This window comes from Megalobrama amblycephala, linkage group LG17 (genome assembly GCF_018812025.1).
Source record: "Megalobrama amblycephala isolate DHTTF-2021 linkage group LG17, ASM1881202v1, whole genome shotgun sequence".
In the NCBI taxonomy this organism is placed as follows: Eukaryota; Metazoa; Chordata; class Actinopteri; order Cypriniformes; family Xenocyprididae; genus Megalobrama; species Megalobrama amblycephala.
The window spans coordinates 47,555,428-47,579,436 of NC_063060.1; the positions used below are offsets into that span (position 1 = coordinate 47,555,428).

Here is a 24,009-nt window from a genome sequence, read left to right on the forward strand (position 1 = left end):
GCATTAGCTCAGAACAGGTGCATCCCTGGGCTCGTTAGCATGTTAGCTTAGCACACCAACAAAACACGACAATTTATAAGATTAAAACCACGTTTTTGCTCCAAACTTACTGACTAGTAAATAACCTTAAACCTAATTGTTTTAAATAACCTTCTGTGATGTGATGTGGCTTCAGATCAAAAATCAGATAGAAAATATATAATTTAATGCTATTCTGCGCAATGAAAAAAGCGATTAGAATTGCATTATAAATATAATCTACTATTATGAATATGACATGGCGTGAAGAACACAGATAAACCACATATCGTCACAATCGTGTATTTATTACTTTCAAAAGTGACGTTCTGTATGTTTATATCAATGATTATAGCAATGTCTGGTAGCCTCTGTTAGTTCCGTGTATGTCATATGATTGCCTCTTGTTCATCATGTGTTATTTGTGGACTAGTGTGCACAGAGCGCCCTCCAGCTGCAGGTATATAGTTGAAAACACAGTAGATCTGTGTATACAGCGCTCATATGATGACAACAGCGTGTTTTGAGTAAAAATTGAATAAATATTACTTCTCTGTATAGAAAATTGACATAAACGTACGAGAATCCATCAATATTTATCCAAATGTGCATGCTTTTAAGCTAAAAGCCCTGAGGGATGTTATTTTGTGGAGTTTTTTCATGACGATCTCACAGGAGTTCCCTTTCGAAAGGGAACTTCAACTCTGCACTGAATTGCGCTATGGGGAACGTCACTCGTGATGCATGTTGAAAATGCCAAAATCACAACACTCCAATCCTATTGGCCGGCGACACGTGACGTATAAAGGGAGCGCCTGAGGAAGCAGTCAACATCTTTTTGTCTTTTTGGGACTGTATTGTTCGTGCCATTGTTTAACAAACTCCGGTAGGAAATTATTTCTTTTTTGTCTGCAAACGTTCAGGAGAATGTGTTCATCCGTGTCCCCTAGGTTTGACACTTGATGTACACGTTTCTGGCGTTTTTCTGTCTGGAGAGGAGCGAACGCATAGATGTTGCTTGAGGGCGCCGTCTATTTGTGTTTGTCTATTATTCACTGCGAGCGTCTCTTCTGTTCGGACGCTCTGTTATCGTTTGACACTCTTTCCAAGGGAGGAGGTGTCTGCATCTGTGCCTGGTGTTTTGTAGCCCCGTGTGTGCTGAGGCAATACGGCGGCTGCAATCATAGGGCTCGTAGGTGAGCTCGTTGGGAACTCTGAGAGAATTATATTTTCTCTCTGCTTCCTGGGGCTGACGAGGGTCTATTGTAATGACTGTGACGTCCGTGTTTGATGTCGCCGCTGTGTTTTTGGGACGCGCTTTTCGGCAGACTGCAGCTGCCATGAGTGTGTGTTAAGAAAGGGGCCGTGCGCGGAGAGTTCGATGAACGGTTCCTTTCTGTCCATGAATGTTGCGGCTCCCATAGACTTTTCATTCTCTTGTGATCTCCGCGTTTGAGATCGGGAGGGCATGGAAAAACCCCTGGCTGTTCAGATTTGGATCTGAGCTAGACAAACGTGAGGAGGAAGAAGCGAGAGTAATGGGTGATCAATTGTAAACACCGTTGCGTTTGTAATCGATTCCCCAGCTATTTTGGGGCGATTTATATCTACCCTCTCCTCTTCTTCTTTCACCTTCCATAATATATATATATATATATATATATATATATATATATATATATATATATATATATATATATATATATATATTTCTACTTGCTCAGGTGTTTTTACAGTTAGGCTGTCGGCTGGCCTTTTTCTAGGCCACCTTTTTTTTTTGGGGCAAAATAACTGTAGCTTTAGGTTGGCTAGTTTTCAAAACATGCAGGCCGCTTTATGGCCGCTATTTTTGTAGCCTCCTATGTTAGAGTAGCTTCTCAGCTAATACTTTAGTTTGGTTTGAGTTGGCACTCGTTGCTTCAGTTATTTGTGTGCAGGACGGCTTATCGGCCGCCTGACACTGTTTGCTTGCAGTGCTTCATTTTCTCCTCATATTTGAAGGTTCCAAGATGAAGCCCAAGCTTTGCTTGGCCCAGTAGGCCTTAGCTAGCGGCTAGGCTAGAGCTAGGTTAGGTGTTTGTTTGTTTGCATTCTCCTGTTATTTACTATCCCCTTGTGGTCATATAGTTCCTAGTTCTGGCCTCCTCCTGAGGGAGTTGGTGGCCGTTTTTGCCCATATTCCCCTTCATATTTTTGTATGTAGGTGCTTGAGTCAGATCAACAGCTAAGGTTTAAGTTGCTAATTAGCCTTCCTGGTGTTGTTTGTCTCAGGTGGCAGGCCCCTATCTCTGAGGAGATAAGTTGTGCGTTACGCTAGGCCTCACTGTTCAGAACCTTTCATGCTTTAATGTTTTCACGTGAACCCCTTGTATTATCAATTTGATTTAACGGTGCTAAGCTTCGTAGCTTCCGTTTTTCTTGGGTTCAGTACAAATGTCAGATTTGTCCTGTGAAAAAACATTTATCCTTGTAAAGATGGCATGTGTGTTCAAAGCATTTTTTGCTTTGGGGTTCTTAGACTTTAGCCCTACATATTTATGTGAGCTTACTCTAGTGCTGCCACAGGTTAACACCTGTTTCTGTGATAGCAGGCTGTGACTGGCCTCTGTCTATGAACGTGGTGTTTTGTTGTACTCCCCGGTTAGGGTTTATGTTTCATTGAGTGCATCACCTGTTGGATTGCACACTCAGGGTGAGTGTAGAGAGTCCTATTCTGGTTATAATAGTATATTCTCGACTTCCCCCCAGTCGATCATGACCACAGCAGCTGTTTTACACTTGCTGTTAGATTGTTGGCTCTTTATTATAGCCTCTCTTTAATACAGCTTGTTTTTGGGCGCTGTTGGTTTATGATCACTAGTTTGCTCACGCTTTTAGCACTGCCTCAGGCTTATGCTCACGTTACTTGAGGTGTTAGGCCTTATAGGCCTTCCTTAGACCGTGATAGCATATTTATATGTACATTGCCTGTTGGAATGTGTAGGCTTAAGCTCAGGTTGTGTAGCTAGTTCTCGTGTTATCGTACAGTTATCGTGTAGGGTCTAGAACTGGTCCCCTTTGAGCATTGGCCCTGTTATGACCACAGGCTGGCGCCACATGGTGCTTAAAAGTAGTAGGCCTTACCAGGCCTCCTTTGTAGCCTCTGTGTTGGCCCAGCTGGGTTGGTTATATCTAGATTCTTTCCATGGTTGAGTCATGTCTTGTGACGCATGCCGTCATTGGCCATGCCCCCTCCGTACGAATAAGCCTTAGCTCAGGCTTTTCGTTGAGTTCTGTGGCGTAGTGTGTACTTCTCCTACCTATGGGTCTTTCGAGTACTGGCCTGTTGGCTGGCATTTGTCATAAGTTACCACTGGTTGTTGCCATGTGTTCATGGAGGTTGTAGGCCCTCATCAGGGCCTCCTTTCGGTCTGCATGTTGGCACAGCTTTGTGTGGGTTTTTTGTATGTCTCTTCACCATGGGTGAGTCGTGATTGCACTAGCTGACGCTTTGTTTCACGTGTTTCACGAGTCGTAGGCTTTCACAGGCCTCCTTTGCTATCACGCTGGAGTTTGGCTTTGTACTCCTCTCACTTAGAGAGTAAAAGGTGCTTTTACTGAGTGCATTTGCTTCCTTAAGGATAACACTGCCACGAGCTGATGCCACGTGTCTGCTGAGGTTATAGGCCCATGGGGCCTTCTTTAGCGCATGATGGCGTATGCTATACTCCTCTTGCTTAAAGAGTAGAAAGGTGCTTTTACCAAGTACACTGCTTGTTGGATTGTGTTGGACGGGCTGTTTTCGTGGGCACTCACAGCTACTTAATTACTTGGTGGTCATGCTTCCAGCATGCTATGTTTCAGGTGCTTGGCCTTACGGGCCATCCCGGAATATCGCCTCATGTGTTGAGTTTCTGTGGAATGCTTAGTTCATTATTAAGAACTCTAGTTATATTGTAGGCCCTTTGTTCCGGCCTCTATGACTATGTGCCCACAGTACGGTCTGTCTGTTAGGTTGAGCTTCGTACTTCCCTTTTGGGTTGACTGTGTAATTGTGCTTAGCTCCCTACGCTGGTCATTGGTTGTAGACTTCAGTGAAGTCTCCTGTTCAGACTGGTCCCAGGCTGGTTTGTGCTCCCCTGTACCAGGGTTTTTCTAGCGCACAGCCTCCTCAGTGCTTTATCAGCCACTGAGTAGATCCTAGGAAGAGCGGATTTTATTCCCCTCAATATGAGGGTTTATAGCGCTTAGCTGAGTTCTGCTCTCCGGGATGCCCATCTCTTAATGGCCGCTAACTGACGCTGCGTGTAATGGGTAGGCTTTCGGGGCCTCCTTTGGGAACATGCTGTCATGTACCTTTTGCGTTTCTTTTGACAAGAAACAGTGAAAGGAATTATGTCGCTGGCTGGCCAGGGCTCCGGCTGACTCATTAACATCCTCTGTAGTCGGTTTGTTCTGCCTGGAGCTTGATAACACTGCCACGAGCTGATGCCACGTGTCTGCTAAGTTATAGGCCCATGGGGCCTTCTTTAGCGCGTGATGGCGTACGCTGTACTCCTCTTGCTTAAAGAGTAGAAAGGTGCTTTTACCGAGTACACTGCTTGTTGAACTGTGTTGGATGGGCTGTTTCGTGGGCACTCACAGCTACCTAATCATTTGGTTGGTCATGCGCTTAGCATGCTATGTTTTCAGTTGAATGGCCTTATGGGCCATCCTGAATACCACCTTTTGGATTGGGTTCTTGTTGTGATATTAGTTCATTTATAAGAACTTTAGTTATGTTGTGGCCCCTTCTGGTCGGCCTCCATGGGTATGTGCCTTCAGTATGTTCTGTCTGTTAGGTTGAGCTTCGTACGTCCCTTTGGGTTGACTGTGTAATTGTGCTTAGCTCTCTAAGCTGGTCATTGGTTGTAGACTTCTGTGAAGTCTCCCGTTCAGACTGGCCCCAGGCTGGTTTGTGCTCCCCTGTACCAGGGTTTTTCTAGTGCACAGCCTCCTCAGCGCTTTTATCAGAAGCTGAGTAGTGGTTGTACTCCCCTCATACAAGGGTTTTTAGCGCTCAGCTGAGTTCCGCTCTCCAGGATGCCCATCTCTGCGTGTGGGTTTGAGTTGCTTTTGCGCTTGGAGATTCTGTGTATCAGACAAGGTTGGCCAGGCTAGGTTTGGCTTTCACTAGATTAGTAAGGCCTCCTTGGTGGCGTTGGGGGTGATTTTGCTTGGGCTGTTGGCCGTAGGGAATGCTGTCACTGACAGCCTTGGAGAAATTGCTCCCGGTTTTTCCCTGGAAAACTGCCGGACGTTTGCCCAGACATTTTGGGAACGTCTCAGGTTACGCATGTAACCATGGTTCCCTGAGAACAGGGAACGAGACTCTGCGCTTTCCTGCCATGCTTCGGGATGTCTACTGAACAGTCTCTCAAAGACGAAAAGATGTTGACTGCTTCCTCAGGCGCTCCCTTTATACGTCACTGTTTGCGCCGTTTGACGTCATAGGCTGTAGTCGGTCAATAGGATTGGAGTGTTGTGATTTTGGCATTTCGAACACGAGTCACGAGTGATGTTCCCCATATCGCAATTCAGCGCAGAGTCTCAGGGAACCATGGTTAACCTGAGACGTTTTTTCTCAATGGCTGAGGCTGACGCTCATATTTCAATGAAAAGGTAATGACTCTGTTTCTCATATTCATAACTCCCTACGCATATTAACAAATAACAGTCACTATACGATGTTGAGAGTAAAATAAAGATTAAAAATTGAAGCTTGAGTCTTAGATATTTTTAATGATGTATAGTTTGTCAAGGTAATTACATTAAATCTAACAGTAAGTTTTAGCTAATTTAAACAAAGAAGCTTCGGTGCGTCGGCGCGCCAGTAAAGGTTAACAGGTTAATAAATGATGCCCACTGTGAGATATTGAGAATAAAGTGTTTTAGTTTAAACTGTTGAAGTGATTTTCAGCATTTTGATTCTTGTATGTGAATGTTACTGACCTCATTCTCTCCAGTTTACAGTGTGAATCCTTCAGTATGTCATATAAGTGCTTCACTCCTGTGTTTCCTAGTTCATTCCCGCTCAGGTTCAGCTCTCTCAGGTGTGACAGATTTGATTTCAGAGCTGAAGTCAGGATGACACACTGTTTCTCTGTAATACTGCAAACACTCAGACTGAAGACAGAGAAATAACAATGGTTCACATCTATGATGATCATCTTATTGAAGAGCTTCAGCAGCATTTAGTTTCCAATAGTTTGTTCTGAAACACAGTTACTCTAGTTCTGTGTGCTGAAGATACCGTTTCTCCTCTTTCATTTTTAACTCTTTATTTGATGTCTCTATTCTTTATTCTCTGTTGAAAATGCAGATTTCTGCATGAACACAATCAGTACATTAGGGGTGTGAATGAATATTTGAATAGTCGTATACCCAATCTGTGTTTATTATTCGAAAAATGTTGTTTTGCTGGCTGAAAATGCAGTGAATCCATGATAAATCCCAAGCTCTGAAACTAGCAGTTATAATTAAATGCACTGAGTGGCGCTGTGGAGCGAATTTAACAAGTTTATTGTATTATCACATAATGTAGTCATCTGCCTCACAAAGATTAATTAATGAAACAGAGTTATCATAATATCACCACCACAATGAGAAAGTACATGAAATCCAAACAGCAGTCGAATGAGGAAAGACAGCTGTCCATCAACTATAAATAAACTTCAATCTCACTGTAACTGCTGTACAGTATAATGATACTAACTCTAGTTTCTCCAGCTTGAATTGTGGGTTCATCAGTAGATCACTGAGGTTTTTCACTCCAGAGTCTCCTAGTTTATTCCAGCTCAGGTCCAGCTCTCTCAGGTGTGACGGGTTTGATTTCAGAGCTGAAGTCAGGATGAGACACTGTTTCTCTGTAATACTGCATCTATTCAGACTGAAGACAGAAAAAGAAAAGTCAATGACTCAGATCTATGATGATCAACTAACATGTTTAGCTTCATCCAGCAGACTTTTGCCAACAAATTATCAGAGATATCCAGGAGCAAAAACATGGAGAAAGACTACACATTGTTCATTTAATTATACTACTGACACTGTAACAATACAAAGGTTGAAATCGTCTTGAATCAGCGCTGCACAGATCGATCGGTGTATGAGATTAAAGTACAGTGAGAGTAAGTATAGAGCAGACGACTCTGTATGCTTTTGATTCGCTGACATCAGAATACTATGCTTAGAGTACTATGCTTAGTACTCTGATGTCAAACACCGATCGGTCTGTGATCTCCTGTCCAAAGACTGTCCTCACAGACACCCATCCCACCATTTTAAAAAACTCATCAGATCTAGATGAATTACAGTATTCACCTATTTTGTATCCAAAATGTTGAATTTCACTTAAAGGTGGTATTGAGGATTTTTATTGGTCTTATACCCAACAAAAGTAGAAGAAGTCTGTGTGTTATTTCATTAAGAAAAAACATGTAAAGACAGTAACTGTATGCAGAAAGCACCTAAAAGTTGCACATTAAACTAATGGGAAAGGAACAGGTGTTGGAAAATGTTGAAAAGCATCATTACAACAACACTGTAAGGTAGGGTTGGACGATTAATCGAAAGGTAATCGAAATCGAAATTCAGAACCTCTAACTGACGTAATTTTCCCATGTTGGTTATTTTGGTTAAAACTTCCTCCTTAAAAACATACTACCATGTGTGTAGCCACGTGACTCCGCCCGTCCAGTCAGTGGCATAAAAGAAACACGGAGGTGAACGCCGGTTCAACACATAGTGACGGTGTGCAAGCAGTGAGCTTTGCGTCTTCACTAAACTTTGTCAGTTGTATGTGTTTTAAGGTTTGCCAGTTTGGACATTCAAGCAATTTTAGACGATCGGATGTGTATTATTATATCGAGCACACATGCATTCGCTCTCATTATTGTTACAACAGAGACGGTTCAGAGGCAGATGTAAAAGCAAGTAAAGTGTTTTTATTGATATCAGCAGAGAATATGGTGAGTATATGGTAATTACTGAAACTTGGAATGTTGATAGAAGAATGATACTGTCCTTTTGTTGATTGTAGGAAGAGTTTGGAAGAACACGCTAGAGACTGGAGACAGGGAACAGTCACACACAGTTGGAGAAGCACACGAGGAATACTGGAGACACTGGAGACGTTGGAGACAGGTAAGTAGCAGGTAGGAGTCCTTGAGGTAAGTACACATGTAGTTGTGATACGAACGAGACCGGACAGTGACTGTGTGTGAGTGTGGGGTTTTTAAGGTGGAGGTGATTGCTGTGCTGATAACCTGCAGGTGGCGGTGATTAGTACTCCGGTGATTGAGTGCGTGGGTATTGGAGGGAGGTGGAACCTGACGTGTCTGTGACAGTACCCCCCCTACCACGGCCCGCTCCTGAGGGCCGAGGACCCCGACGTCGTGGTGGTCGTCCTCTTGGGCGTGGGGCAGGTCTGTCAGAGTGGCTGGCATGGAATGCTTGTAGAAGATTGGGATCGAGGATATCATTTCTAGGGACCCATGAGCGCTCCTCGGGGCCGTAGCCTTCCCAGTCGACTAGATATTCCAGTAGACCACCACGACGCCGGGAGTCCAGTATCTCGCGAACCTCGTATGCAGCACCGTCATCCAGGATGAGTGGAAGGGGGAGGCTCGGCGGCTGCCACGTCAGGTTCTGTGGAGGGAGAAACAGAAGGGTGGTGAGGTTTTAAGAGGGAGACGTGAAAGGTTGGATGAATCTTGTACTGAGGTGGAAGTTGCAAACGATACGTGACTGGGTTGATCTGTCTGGTGATGATGAATGGGCCAATGAAGCGAGGACTCAGCTTCTTGCAGGGCAGACGCAGCCTGATGTCCTTGGTTGACAGCCAGACCTTCTGCCCCGGTTGGTAGGATGGAGTGTTGGAGCGCCGAAGGTCTGCTGTCATCCTGCGTCTGCGCAGGGTTCTCTGCAGTTGGTGGTGAGCTGAGTCCCATACCCTCTTGACACAGGTGTGGCCAGCCGATGCGGGGAGATCCGTGATGAAGTCTACTCCCAGGTGTGACCACGGTCGCTCAGGAACGGGCAGAGGAGTGAGCTTGCTGGCTGGCAGATGACGAGGGCTCTTGGAGATGGCGCACTCCCTGCAGCCCTGCACGTACCTTCTGACATCTGATATCCCTGGCCATGTTGGGCCACCAGAAGCGCTCCTTAAGCAGCGAGAGGGTCTCATTGACCCCCGGGTGGCCAGTGCCAAGTGATGAGTGAGCTGAGTGCACAAGTGGGGTGCGACGTATCCGGGTGAGTTACTGAAGGTCCTGGGGACATTGGAGGAGGGTAGAGTCTCTTCAGACCACTGGATAGGGCTCACGAAGATGGACTTTGGGAGGATGGTTTCAGGAGATTCATTCTTTTCCTCAGGAGCATGGAGATGGGATAAGGCATCAGCCTTAATGTTCTTGGAGCCGGGGCGATAGGAGATTGTAAAATCAAATCTGGAGAACAACATGGCCCAGCGGGCTTGACGAGGATTAAGTCTTTTGGCAGCTTTAAGGTATTCCAAGTTCTTATGGTCGGTGAGTACTTGAAACGGATGGTTGGCTCCCTCCAACCAATGCCTCCATTCCTCCAGAGCAAGCTTGACGGCCAGGAGTTCACGGTCACCGATGTCGTAGTTGACCTCCGCCGGGTTGAGTTTGCGGGAGAAGAAGGCGCATGGATGGAGTCTACTTGGATTCCCCTGCTGCTGTGAAAGTACCGCTCCCACTCCTGTGGTGGAAGCGTCCACCTCCACAACAACACGAGGAGGGGAGCGGTGGTGAAGGCTTTCTTGAGGGCTTCGAAGGCGTTGGTGGCATCTTCGGACCAGGACAGAGACTTGGGCTGGTGACGGAGGAGGTTGGTTAGTGGATGGACGATGGAACTGTAGTTTTTGATGAAGCAGCGGTAGAAATTGGCGAAGCCTAGGAAGCGTTGGAGTTCTTTGATGGTTGTGGGAGCGCCCCAGGACTTGATGGCTTCTACCTTCCCCTCGTCCATCCGGATGCCACTGTGATCAATGAAGTATCCCAGGAAATGGACTGAGGGTTGGTGAAAGGAGCACTTTTCTGCCTTGAGGAATAGGTGGAATTGCCGTAAGCGTTGGAGGACCTCCACAACGTGGTGGCGATGTTTGGCCAGGCTCCGGGAGTATATCAGGATGTCATCTATGTACACCAGTACAAACTTGTGGAGAAACTCCCGGAGCACCTCATGAATGAAATCCTAGAATACAGAGGGGGCGTTGACAAGTCCATAGGGCATGACCAAATATTCATAATGGCCGGTGGGCGTGACGAAGGCGGTCTTCCACTCGTCCCCCTTGCGTATCCGGATGAGGTTGTACGCACTGCGAAGGTCCAGCTTAGTGAACACAGTGGCACCACGGAGATGTTCCAGGGCCGCTGGGACGAGGGTAAGTGGGTACTGGAACTTCAATGTAATCTTGTTTAAGGAACGATAATCTATGCAGGGCCGCAAGCCTCCGTCCTTTTTTGCCACGAAGAAGAAACTTGAAGCAGCAGGGGAAGTAGACAGGTGGATATATCCTTGGTTAAGGGCCTCTTCGATGTATTCTTCCATGGCCTTCTCCTCCGGCACTGACAGGGGGTAGATCCTTCCCCTAGGCACTGGCTCACCCTGTAACAGATCTATGGCACAGTCCCATGGCCGGTGTGGAGGTAGTTTGGAGCCTCGTTGTGGGCAAAAGATGTCACTGAAGGGGGCGTAACAGGATGGAATGTCAGTGGAGCATTTCTCTATGGGGCTTTCAATGGAAGTAGTGCAGACGGAGATCTTCTTGGAACATGGAGACTTGGGAACTGGAAACTCGGAGAAACAATTGGAGAAGCAGTGTTCTCCCCACTTCAGGATCTAGCCCTAGAACCACGTCAGCGGTGGAATCCTCCAGAACCAGCAGATGGATGTCCTCGACATGTAGAATCCCCACACGGAGCTGAAGGGGTCCCACACAATGGCTGATCCTCTTATGGCTTAGGGGTTTGCCCGTGATGGAGTGGACTTGATAGATTGTCGGAGAGGGCGAGGTTTTGAGCTTGAGTTGTCGACAGAGGGAGCCTGAGATGAAGTTTCCTGCTGACCCTGAATCGAGGAGCGCCACCACTGGAACAGATACATCAACAGCAGTAAGGTTTACAATAGTAGTGAGTGGTTTCATCTTCTTAAAAGAGGGAATGATGGCCCTCACCATGAGTCGAGGAGGACGAATTGGGCATGCGGAGATTGCATGCCCAGGAGAGCCACAGTATAGACATAGATTCAGGGTCAGCCTTCTTTGACGTTCAGAGGGTGATAGACGGGAATTATCCACTTGCATGGGCTCGCTGGCTGGTTCTGGGGAGCTGGCGGGTTCGGATCGGCGGAGAAAGATGTTGGGAAGTGGCTGGCCCTGGTGCTCATTGAGACACGACTGCATACGAGTGCCTACGCGGATGGCGAGTTGGATGAAGCGTTCGAGGCCGATGGAATCCTCGTATGCAGCGAGATGCAACCGCACTCTGGGTTCCAACCCCTGACGAAACGAGGAGATGAGAGCTTGTTCATTCCATCCACTGCTAGCGGCTAGCATTCTGAACTGCAAGGCATAATCAGTCACATTTGATCCTTGTTTCAAATTATAGAGTTTCTCACCAATAGATGAATTAGCCAGGGGTGTTCCAAAGACTTCACGGAAGTGGGCAACGAAGGAGGAGTATGACTTGACCACAGAGCCTTTCTGGGTCCAGAGAGAGTCGGCCCACTGGAGAGCTTTGCCTTGCAGTTGGGAGATTATAAACGCTATTTTAGCCGTATCCGTGGGGTAGAGATGCGGTTGCATCTCAAGGACCAACTCACATTGCAGGAGGAATCCGCTGCAGTCCTCCGCCGATCCAGAGTAGGGCACCGGTTTGGCCATGGGACTGGTGTGCATCGCCAGTGGACGAGTGGAAGAAGTGGATGCGGAAGCGGCAGCAGGTGAGGGTGACGGTGATGGTGACGGTGGTTGTGGGGTGAGTGCTCGGCGCAAAGCGTCAACGAGCTCTTGAAATGGGTCCTGTGAACTCATGCTGATATCCAGTTGGTATGGTCCGGTCTTCTGTTACAACAGAGACGGTTCGGAGGCAGATGTAAAAGCAAGTAAAGTGTTTTTATTGATATCAGCAGAGAATACAGTGAGTATATGGCAATTACTGAAACTTGGAATGTTGATAGAAGAATGATACTGTCCTTTTGTTGATTGTAGGAAGAGTTTGGAAGAACACGCTGGAGACTGGAGACAGGGAACACTCACACACAGTTGGAGAAGCACACGAGGAATACTGGAGACACTGGAGACGTTGGAGACAGGTAAGTAGCAGGTAGGAGTCCTTGAGGTAAGTACACATGTAGTTGTGGTACGAACGAGACCGGACAGTGACTGTGTGTGAGTGTGGGGTTTTTAAGGTGGAGGTGATTGCTGTGCTGATGACGTGCAGGTGACGGTGATTAGTACTCCGGTGATTGAGTGCGTGGGTATTGGAGGGAGGTGGAACCTGATGTGTCTGTGAAAATTATGTGCTGGTATTGATTTACAATGAGCAGAATTCTGAAAGAAATGTTACAAACCATAGATAAAATAACTGCTGAAAGTGAGCTGTTATGTCAGATCACCCTTTCAATAGGAAAAAATATCCCCATTTTAATAGTCAAGCATATTTACAGCACAAACATTGTAAGTGAATTTTGAGGGCAAAAAATAAAACAAAAATAAATAATTGCTCATTAACCGTAATCAAGGCGAAATGTTCAATTAATCAAGGTTTTGATTTTAGGCCATAATCGTCCAGACCTACTGTAAGGGATTTTCAAGTTTTAACTGTAAGCTAAAACTCCTGAGAGCTGAAACTTCGACTCTGAGAGCTTTCTTTGAGACCAGAACTGAAGGATCACAGAGAGACATTGAGTTTGCCATGACAGTGACAAGTTTACATCCCTGTGTCACAGTCACCGTCTCGTTCCATTTGTTTTGGTTGTCATGTGCTTCTTTGTTCCTAGTTCCTGCCACTCATCAATAACCATGGACACCAATCACCATCACAGATGTTTGTCATTTACATTGTGTATTTAAGTTCCTTCGTGTGTTCAGTTCATTGTCTGGTATTGTTAATGTCAAGGTGTGAGTGTTGCAAAAATATAATTTTTATATATTTTTTTTTAATATTTTTGACCCCCCCTCGTGCCACAAGTGCTGCTGGTTTTCTTTCCTATATTACATATTTATCATTCCATGCACCTTGTTGGTTGTGAAGTTGCACCAGATTAATTATATCATTCTCACCCTGACAGAATTAACCTGTAAAGTTAGGAAAGACATCTGTGTGTTTATAGTGCCGCTGCTTTATTTCAATCTGTCACTTATTTGAAGTGTTTCTAAGCTCTGGAAGAAAACCATTGATCTCCCTCTAAAGGAACTGAAATAATTATTGACCAATGATCAAACTGTCTGTCTTAGTCAAATATTTAAAGCTTTATGTCATGTTTTAATTGTGTTTATAATTGCCTGTTTAATTGTATTACTTTACATTGTTGTGGCTCTGTGTGACTCTGAGAAAAACTGCTCTGACTCAAACAAGTGACGAAATATTATTATCAGCTACAGTAACATTACAATTAAAAGTAATGTAATATTATAAATAAACAAACAATACTCACGTCAGTGTGTTGAGTCGACAGTGTTTATCCTGCAGTAGAGCAGCGATCTGATTCACTCGTGTGTCTCCTAGTTCATGTTCACTCAGATTCAGCTCTCTCAGGAGTAACAGGTTTTTACCCCCAATTCCACTCATATACTGACAGGCTTCATCTGCAGCAGGACTCAAAAACCTGCAGAAGAGACAATTCAGTTCTCAACTAAATGTGTGTTTCATTACAAAAATGATTGATAAGACAAGCTCTAGTTAGTTATTTATGTAACACTTTTCTTTGAACAATTAAATATACAACGAAATATATAAATACTTTAAAACAAAGTCTAATAGTCATAGTTATTTAAAAGAAACTAGATTGAGTCTAAAAAACTACACTGAGTCCTAAAGCAAACTCATAAGAACAGAAATGTCCCACAGAGCAGTAAAAGCTCACTAAATCATGATTTTCAGTATGAATACAGAGTGTGAAATTAAGGCCTCAATATCTTTCTGGCTTTTAAGCAGGATGAGTGAGAAACGTCAGCAGAGAAAACTGGCTTGTGAAACTGCATGTTTGTAAACATCTGGTGACTCATAGACCTGCTGTAGAGATATAGTGAATCTGGGCTTGATGGAAAACAACTGTGTTCAGAAAACAATTTGACTGAAAGGTTATCTAGAGTTTATAATAAGAAGTGTGCACAAAAACAAAATTATGCATGTTAATTGTCAAGGTATACCATACTCCAGAATAGCAGCACATACACTGACCCATAATGTCTATTTGACCTTTAGCTTGTACAACTAAACTGTGTTGATTACCATCATCATGATAGAACCCACAGCATCTGATCTGATCTTGATCATTTTGATGCAACAAATTCTCCAGCTTATTGTATAACTAAAATAATGTATTTGTTATTTATATTTAGTCTGCATATAACTCATTTTGTATTATTTCCTCCCGTCTCACCTCAGTGTCTTTAGTTGACAGTTTGGATCCTGTAGTAAATCATTGAGCTCCTTCACTCCTGATTGTCCAGGATCATTTCCTGTGAGATCCAGCTCTATCAGGTGTGAAGGGTTTGATCTCAGAGCTGAAGCCAGAGCTTTATAAACTTCTTCTGTTACACTGCAGTTAGAGAGTCTAGAACAGGAATGAAAACATTCATCTGATTAATCAGTTAAACCTAAACAATATAAATCCTTAAAGGGCACCTATTATGCAAAATTCACTTTTACATGGTGTTTGACCATAAATGTGTGTTGGCAGTGTGTGAGCAAAACCACCCTAGAATGAGAAAAATCCACCCAGTGTTTTTTTTACAATCTCAATAATTCATAAGCACTGTCTCAGAACGCCCTGTTCTAAGATTGCTCTCACTGTGACGTAGAATTGCGCTAAGCCCCACCCACGTGGTTTGATTGACAATCTGGTTTTGGCATAGACCCCGCCCTCGGTGATCTGTCAACTATCCTCCATTGTTTCAACGACAGCCGGTAATGTCTCCTAAGAAACATAAGTGTTCTGTTGTGGGATGTAATAATGAACATAGTAGTTTTCACTTACTTCCGACATCAGAGCCACTGAAAACGCAGTGGATGGATTTTATTTACGAAGGAAAGGCGCCACTCAAAATTCCAAAATATCAAAGCTCATTTATATTTAAGGTGGTACACACCAAAACAGCTCTTTTTAAAACAGGCCCCAAAAATGACATTTTCAAATGAAACTGTGGGGTATTTTGTGCTGAAACTTCACAAATACATTCTGGGGACACCCAAGACCAATATTACATCTTGTAAAAAGGGGCATAATAGGTGCCCTTTTTTTATAGGTGTCAATTTTATTTTGATCTTTGTACAAATGTATTGAAAGCTGAATATGGAGGCAAACAAAAGGCACAGAGAACTTTAATATGTTAGACATCAACATCACTTTCAAGGTTTCAATGATCTAAAACTGTACAGGTGTGAAAGTCTTTGATCTAAATGATTCACAACAAGCAATCTGAAAATGGCCGGAAAATGAGAAACTAAAGTCTCCAGACTTCAACTCAGGCTCATTGTGAGATACTGAGTATAAAGTGTTTTAGTTTAAACTGTTGAAGTGATTTTCAGCATTTTGATTCTTGTATGTGAATGTTACTGACCTCAATCTCTCCAGTTTACAGTGTGAATCCTTCAGTACGTCACATAAGTGCTTCACTCCTGTGTTTCCTAGTTCATTCCTGCTCAGGTTCAGATCTCTCAGGTGTGACAGGTTTGATTTCAGAGCTGAAGTCAGGATGACACACTGTTTCTCTGTAATTCTGCATCTATTCAGACTGAAAAAAGAGAAGAGACAATGACTCAGATCTATGATGATCAACTAACATGTTTAGCTTCATCCAGCAGACTTTTGCTGACAAATAAACTGACAAATGGAGGAAGACTACACATTGTCCATTTAATTATACTACTGACACTGTAACAATACAAAGGTTGAAATCATAGATCTATTTATGTTAGTTTACACATTCATTTAATCTCATCTTTAAGGTTCTTTCGTGTCAATGTCACTCTTGGTTTGATCACTGGGACAAATGTGTTTATGTCGGTTGTTTTCAGACACATTGTCTACTCTCTAACACTTTACAATAAGCTTTCATTTGTTAACATTAACTACATTAGTTAACATGAACCAATGATGGACAATACTAGAACAGTTGTATTTGGAATAAAAAGTACGCTAGCTAATGTTAGATTAGTTGGAAATAACGCTAACAATGTTAAATCAAAACAAGTCAGCCATGTCAGGTTAATTAACAGTCCCAGACTTTACATATTGATACTTACGCCAATTAAATGAAGGTTGTCATAACACTTCTTAATGAGATTCTGACATTAAGACATGCAGGCAGACCTAGCGGAGATGACTCTCTTCAGTCGTGTTCACTCTTCCCAGGAGCGAAGCCGGGAGGAGGGTGTTTTTTTTTTTTGATTTCATGAGAGCCGGGGTGTGTTCGACTTGAAGCAGTGCTGCACAGATCGATCGCTGTATGACATTAAAGTACAGTGAGAGCAATTACAGACAGCAGACGACTCTGTATGCTTTCGACTTGCTCTCTTAGTACTCTGATGTCAAACACAGATCGGTTTGTGATCCTGTGATCTCCTGTCCAAAGACTGTCCTCACAGACACCCATCCAACCATTTTCAAAAACTCATCGGATCTAGATGAATTACAGTATTCACCTATTTTGTATCCAAAATGTTGAATTTCACTGAAAGGTGGTATTGAGTATTTTTATTAATCTTATACTCAACAAAAGTAGAAGTAGTCTGTGTGTTATTTCATTAAGAAAAAAAAAAAAAAAAACAGGTCAAGACAGTAACTGTATGCAGAAAGCACCTAAAAGCTGTACATTAAACTCATGGGCGTCATTACAACAACACTGTAAGGGATTTTTAGGTTTTAACTGTAAGCTAAAACTCCTGAGAGCTGAAACTTCGACTCTGAGAGCTTTCTTTGAGACCAGAACTGAAGGGTCACAGAGAGACATCGAGTTTGCCACGACAGAGACGAGTTTACATCCCTGACAGAATTAACCTGTGAAAGTTAGGAAAGACATCTCTGTGTTTATAGTGTTTCATTTCAATCTATTACTGTATTTCCACCAAAATACAGTAATATCTTTTTAGATTAATTTTCTGCATTTTTAACCTCAATTGTACCTTATCACCTAATATTATTCTGCTGGGTGATTTTAACATTCATGTGGACAATGTCAGTAACCCACTCACAAGAGATTTCATTTCTTGCCTGGACAGTTTTGGTCTCTAGCAATATGTGGACTTTCCAACCCACTTTAAAGGTCACACTCTGGACCTTGTCTGTTGTTCAGGTGTTACACCCATGAATTGTACTGCAGCTGCAATACCCATATCTGATCATAAATTGCTTTCTTTTAATGCTAATGTTACACTCTCTAAATCCACACAACAACACTTGATGACATTTCAGAATATATAAAAAAGATCAAGCCTTCAGTCTTTACTGCTGCAATTACTGATCTTCCACATAGTGACCATATCACTTCTCCTGAGGATCTGGTCTCCTTTTATAACTTTGAATTACAGCAGTTCCTTGACATTTTGGCACCTCTTAAAGTTCGCACTGTAGAGGACAGCGCCTGGAACATCTTTATAAGCGTACTGGACTTATGGTGCTCTTTCTGCTGCAGAAAATTATTATTATCATTAAATTGAATCTGGAGATGGTAATACTAAAGCCTTATTCTCCACTGTAAATCATATTCTGAATCCTCCTAACACACTTCCTGCACACCTGTACTGCACTGCTCAATGTAATAAATTTATGTATTTTTTCAATGACAAAATAACCGCCATCCACCAACAGTTTGCCTCTTTAACTACTGCTCACTGTAGTTCACCAAACAGTGACTCAATTGACTTTCCTCTTACTCTTCTTCTTTTAACTTGCCATCTGAACAAGACATTTTTCATCTCATTCACAAATCTAATTCTTCCACAGGTTTACTTGACCCTATACCAACTCACTTGGTAAAGGCCTGTTTTCCTTATCTTTCTTCTTTTATAGCTTGTATTATTCACACTTCTCTTAGCCCCGGCATTGTTCCATCATCTTTTAAAATAGCGGCTATTACCCCAATTCTTAAGAAGCCTGGCACAGACCCTAACAATTTGGATAATTTCTGTCCCATCTCAAATCTTCCTTTTATTTCCAAAGTTCTTGAAAAAGCAGGGTTAGCACAGGTCCATGCTCACCTTAGTAACAATAAGTTATATGAGTGTTTTCAGTCAGGGTTTTGCCCTAAGCATAGTACAGAGACTGCATTACTGCGAGTGACTAATGATCTGTTAATGGCTGCTGATGGCGAATCATTATCCGTTCTTGTTTTGCTTGATTTGAGTGCAGCTTTTGACACCATTTCACACAATATTCTCTTGCACCGTTTTTCCGCCATTGGTATCACTGGTATTCCTCACGCCTGGTTCACTTCATACCTTTCAAACCGTACAGTTTGTACAACTAAAAAATTTTCAATCTCAACCTTCTTCTGTTAGCTGCGGTGTCCCCCAAGGTTCTGTCCTAGGTCCCCAATTGTTCCTGATTTACCTTCTCCCACTTGGTAATATTTTCTCTAATTATGGCATTAAATGCTGATGGTACACAGCTTTATGTATCCACAAACGCTGTGTAATGAACAGCACATTCTAGGGCCCAGTTTATTGCCGGGCCCCTCTCTGTCATAACAGCAGACAAAGGTTTGCTACATTTTGATTGGATCTTGGTGGCCTAACACAAACAAACTGTCCAACACCATCAGATAAAGATGTAAGGACAACATCCAGACCTCTCTTAGAGGGCAAGAAGAAGACCTCTTGTACCAAGCCTGACAAGGTCATTGGTCCACAGGCAGTTTCTGCCCTTCACCCATCTAGAGACTACCTCCTAAGGTTGGCCACAGACCCGCCATAAAAATTCCTCTGGACCTTAGCAGCAATGGTTGAAACAAAGAGAGATCACAAAGATCCATCCAAATCCATTCAAAACTATGTTTGAAAACCTTGGAACTGATTCAAACTACACATCTATTTCATACTTATTCACAGAAATAAGTATTCTCAGTGACAGCTATTTGTAGTGCAACATCTGATACAAATTCAGCTGTTAACCCTCTGGAGTCTGAGGCTGATTTGGGGCCTGGAGAAGTTTTGACATGCCCTGACATTTGTGCTTTTTTCAGTTGTTCATAAACATATTAATGGAATGTGACGATTTGTACAGTTATTAATCAATTTATGGGTGGAATATGAATATAATAATTCATAACGTTTTATGAATAATTATATGCGCATTCCAACCCAAGGGGGAATTAACCATATATGGTGAATTAATCACAACGAATTGTAATCACTCACATATATGATCAGTTCTAGTTTAATAATTATGTGGAAAGCTATCGGTCCGTCCAGCAAACCGGTAAGTATCCACAGACTATTACGACAGAAATGTTATACTCAGGCCATGAGGATACATTTCTGTGATAGCATCCAAACGTAAAGCAAGGATATTAGGATCAGAACGTTAAAGTGACTTGGTTGTTGTTAAATGAGCAAGTGAACAAAAGCATGGATATGACGTGTTTAATATACGGAACGGGTAATACAAAGGTTATACGGATAAATGTACACAAGTAGACATAGATACATACAAAGTGAAAGTAAAAGTCAGAAAGAGAGATGATCAAAGGATGGCCAATTCCAACAGTCAACCTTGAAGAGTCAGCAAGGAAACCCAGTATTTAAAATCTTAACAAATACTTGCATGTAGGTTCGTTGTGGTGCTTAGAGTTTCGGAGCGCTCAGTGTGGTGGTTGGTCCTTCAGGAGGTGATCTTCAGCGAAGTTTCAGACGAAGGCTTAACTGGAAGTAAGATGACCGGAAGATAAAGAAGAGAGTCCGTCTCTACGGCAGGAACTTGTGCAGGAAAAACTTGTGCATCGAAAAGACGCGTGTTGTGGTATTTTAAAGACAACAGACCAGAATGCCTTCCTGATAACGTCCTCCAATGATAGCGTTGCAATTTGGCGGTTTTCCACATCCCTTTGTCCTGTCCCCCGGGTTAAATTATGGTATGTCAAATCGGTGCATTTTCTTCATAGTACTATTAAACATTGAACGATGCATTTGACAGAAATGTAACGTACATGGGTGAATAGCTCGGCCTCACAGCTTTACGGAGAGACCAAACTCGACAGGTGTCTCTCATCACATAAAGAAGATACACTTTCTACTCTAATACTATCGTTTAACATGAAACTAACCTACTACAGTCAATTCTACGATTCTACATTAGTAACACAAACATGCAACAAGCACCATCATGGCAGATACATTCATATTTGCAGGTATAATATTCGTGTATACAGTCTTTATGTAGGGCTTTTGTATGTGTGTGTGTGTCTGTGGGTGCGTGTGTGTATTTTCCTTTTTATGACCGTTTGGAATTCGGGCCTGTCTCCTCGAAACCCGATCCGTGGCGTTCGCATCTCCTTTGAAGTCACAGAGGAGAGGTTTGGGACTTATCGAAATAGTCATAAAAAAGAGTCTCGTGATCCATTAGTGTCTGCCGGTCCGGAATCAATGTAAGATTTACAAACCAAAGTTTCCGCGAATTGAGACTTAAACACAGTTTATGGTGGGACCTGCTCATCCTTGAGACTGTGCAGACCCTACAGGAAAAAGTGTCATTACACTGTATTCAGCACAAACTAGGCTACAATAATATGTGAGGAACATGTATGTACATGTTTGTGTTTTTGATGGAATAACATTTATGGGTGGTTATTGAAAAAACAAAAAACTTAAGTCACTGAAATAAGGCCAAAAAAAGTATAGTAAATCTGTGTTTACAATACTTTAGGGTATTGGAGGTTGTAGACTAGAGTTTTTGCTTCAAAATTATGTAAAAATTATGCTGCCTACTCCTTCATATAAAACAATATATTGATTTAGTTTTTGTAAGACACTTTTTGCCAAGAAACACAGTATGCGTGGAGGCGTGAATCACCACTGAATAATGGGCCATTCTCACCTGAGAAGACAAAAGAATTGCATAGTAATGAGCTGAAATGACTTGCATATTAATGAGGCATTTCAGTCAGGTAGGCTGTGAAAAAAACCTTCTGTGATGTCTCAAGCTCATCATGATATATGAAACATACAGAAAAATATTATTACAATATAAAGTAATGGTTTTATATTATACTTTAAAATATAATGTATTTCTGTGATGCAAAGAGTCTGAATATAGGCTTTTAGTTTAAAAGCATGCACATTTGGAGAAATATTGGATTCTCATATGCTTATGTCATTATGAACATTAGTATTCTCATATGCTAATGTTCATAATGTCACTTTGTGTGTTCCCTCTGATGCCACCGGCCAATCACAGCACTCAAATGGAGAAGCGCCAAATTGCAATCTCCTCCTCATCGGAAAGGGATAAAGGCACCCTTTCAACAGACACTCCTTGTTCTGAGTCTGTCCGTCAAAGGGGATAGACATAACTCTCTGAGGTCTGAAAAGGCGCGTTTAGCAGATTTTTTTTCACATTGCAGCAAAACAGACTTAAAATACTCCATCATTTTTTGTCATAGAGACATAAGTAATATATCAATTGAAACTATAGAATATCTTCTTTTATTTGTATACAATCAGAGTAAAAACAAAATGTTGTGCTTTTTGTAAAATAAAGAAAACTAACATGATGCGTGACTTCTCCTCTCCCTCTGAACGAAGTCCAATCTGATAGTTCTCAGAAAATGAACTGTAACTTAGTGAATACTAAGCACAGAAAAATTACACTTATGTCTAAAAAAAACGTTAAGATGTCAGGTTTTAAATCATGTAAGTCAAATCGAAAACAAACCTTCTGTGTTTATGTAATCTGTATGAAAAGAGAGCCATGTCAGAAGTCCGTGATTCAGCTCATTATACGCTAATGCGGCCACGCCCACGGAGCCAGCGCTATTTAGACGCAAATTCAGAGGCAATACATGCATTCATCGTCTCAATCGTGTATTTATTGTCTTGAAAAGTGTTTATCTAGATGTAAAAGTCATGGTTAGCGAGCTCTAGAAGACATGCAGTTAGTTCCTGTTTTCTTTTCTTCTATAGATGAATTTTAGATGAGTTTTTGTTTCTTTAGCGCCCTCCGGCTGCAGTATGAATTGGAAACTCCATTCATGGAATAGCCTCTTCTTCTTTTAGATGAATTTGTGGACTAAAAATGCACAGAGAGCGCCCTCCGACTTCAAATATGAATTGAAAAACACCAGCGCTCATAGTAATGACAATGAATATTAAATAAATATAACTCCTCTGTATAGAAAATTGACATAAGCATATGAGAATCCAATATTTCTCCAAATGTGCATGCTTTTAAACTAAAAGCCTATATTCAGACTCTTTGCATCACAGAAATACATTATATTTTAAAGTATAATATAAAACCATTACTTTATATTGTAATAATATTTTTCTGTATGTTTCATATATCATGATGAGCTTGAGACATCACAGAAGGTTTTTTTCACAGCCTACCTGACTGAAATGCCTCATTAATATGCAAGTCATTTTCAGCTCATCACTATGCAATTCTTTTGTCTTCTCAGGTGAGAATGGCCCATTATTCAGTGGTGATTCACGCCTCCATGCATACTGTGTTTCTTGGCAAAAAGTGTCTTACAAAAACTAAATCAATATATTGTTTTATATGAAGGAGTAGGCAGCATAATTTTTACATAATTTTGAAGCAAAAACTCTAGTCTACAACCTCCAATACCCTAAAGTATTGTAAACACAGATTTACTATACTTTTTTTGGCCTTATTTCAGTGACTTAAGTTTTTTGTTTTTTCAATAACCACGCATAAATGTTATTCCTTCAAAAACACAAACATGTACATACATGTTCCTCACATATTATTGTAGCCTAGTTTGTGCTGAATACAGTGTAATGACACTTTTTGCATTAATATGTTTATGAACAACTGAAAAAAAGCACAAATGTCAGGGCATGTCAAAAATTCTCCAGGCCCCAAATCAGCCTCAGACTCCAGAGGGTTAACAGATACACAGTTCTGAGTCTGTCCTGCACGAGGATAGACATTAACAGATATTGTTCTGGGTTCCAACTCTGTAAGGAGTGAGACATTAACAGATATTCTTCTGAGATTCCCATCGGGTGAGACATAACAGATATACCATTCTGAGTCCCGGCTTGCGAAGCTGAGACACAACAGATACATCGTTCTGAGTCTGCCCTGCGAAGGGAGAAGACATAACAGATATACCGTTCTGAGCCTCTGGTCCATCCAGAAGAGACAACAACAGATCCTGTGATCTGAGCCTACAGCTTGTGAGGCAGAAACAGAGACGACCACATTCTGAGCCTCTAGCTTGTGAGGAAAGAGACATCAATGTTCATAGTTTCCGTCCAGCGAGACAGTAACGACATCTGCAACAAGGTTAAGCTCAGGAGAGCAAACCTTCACTTCAAGGTACCTTCGTCTGCATGTTCCAGATTGTTAAGGACCCTTTGGTGCTCCAGGAGATTCATTCTCATTCCACAGAGCTTCGTGTTCAAGACTGTTGAAACAGATTCTGGCTCCTCTCCCCACTGCACTGTCATCCAGCACAACCAGTGGAAGACATCACCGTCATCGAACTCGACCAAGTGGAACGTAAATATCACTTAACCAAACCTCTTTCCAGAGACCTTG

General features: G+C 42.3%; 1 protein-coding gene across 3 annotated transcripts in view; it reads right to left on the minus strand.

Annotated features, from left to right (window-relative positions):
• LOC125250790 (protein NLRC5-like) overlaps positions 1 to 24,009 on the minus strand; it is a 243,665-nt gene that overhangs the window by 27,866 nt on the left and 191,790 nt on the right. For all 3 annotated transcript variants that reach the window (XM_048163565.1, XM_048163563.1, XM_048163564.1), the window contains 4 exons: positions 15,848 to 16,021; positions 14,668 to 14,841; positions 13,720 to 13,890; positions 5,989 to 6,162 (listed from right to left, as the gene is read on the minus strand). In XM_048163565.1, the coding sequence (XP_048019522.1) occupies positions 5,989 to 6,162; positions 13,720 to 13,890; positions 14,668 to 14,841; positions 15,848 to 16,021 (693 nt within the window). The remainder of the gene's footprint in view (positions 1 to 5,988; positions 6,163 to 13,719; positions 13,891 to 14,667; positions 14,842 to 15,847; positions 16,022 to 24,009) is intronic.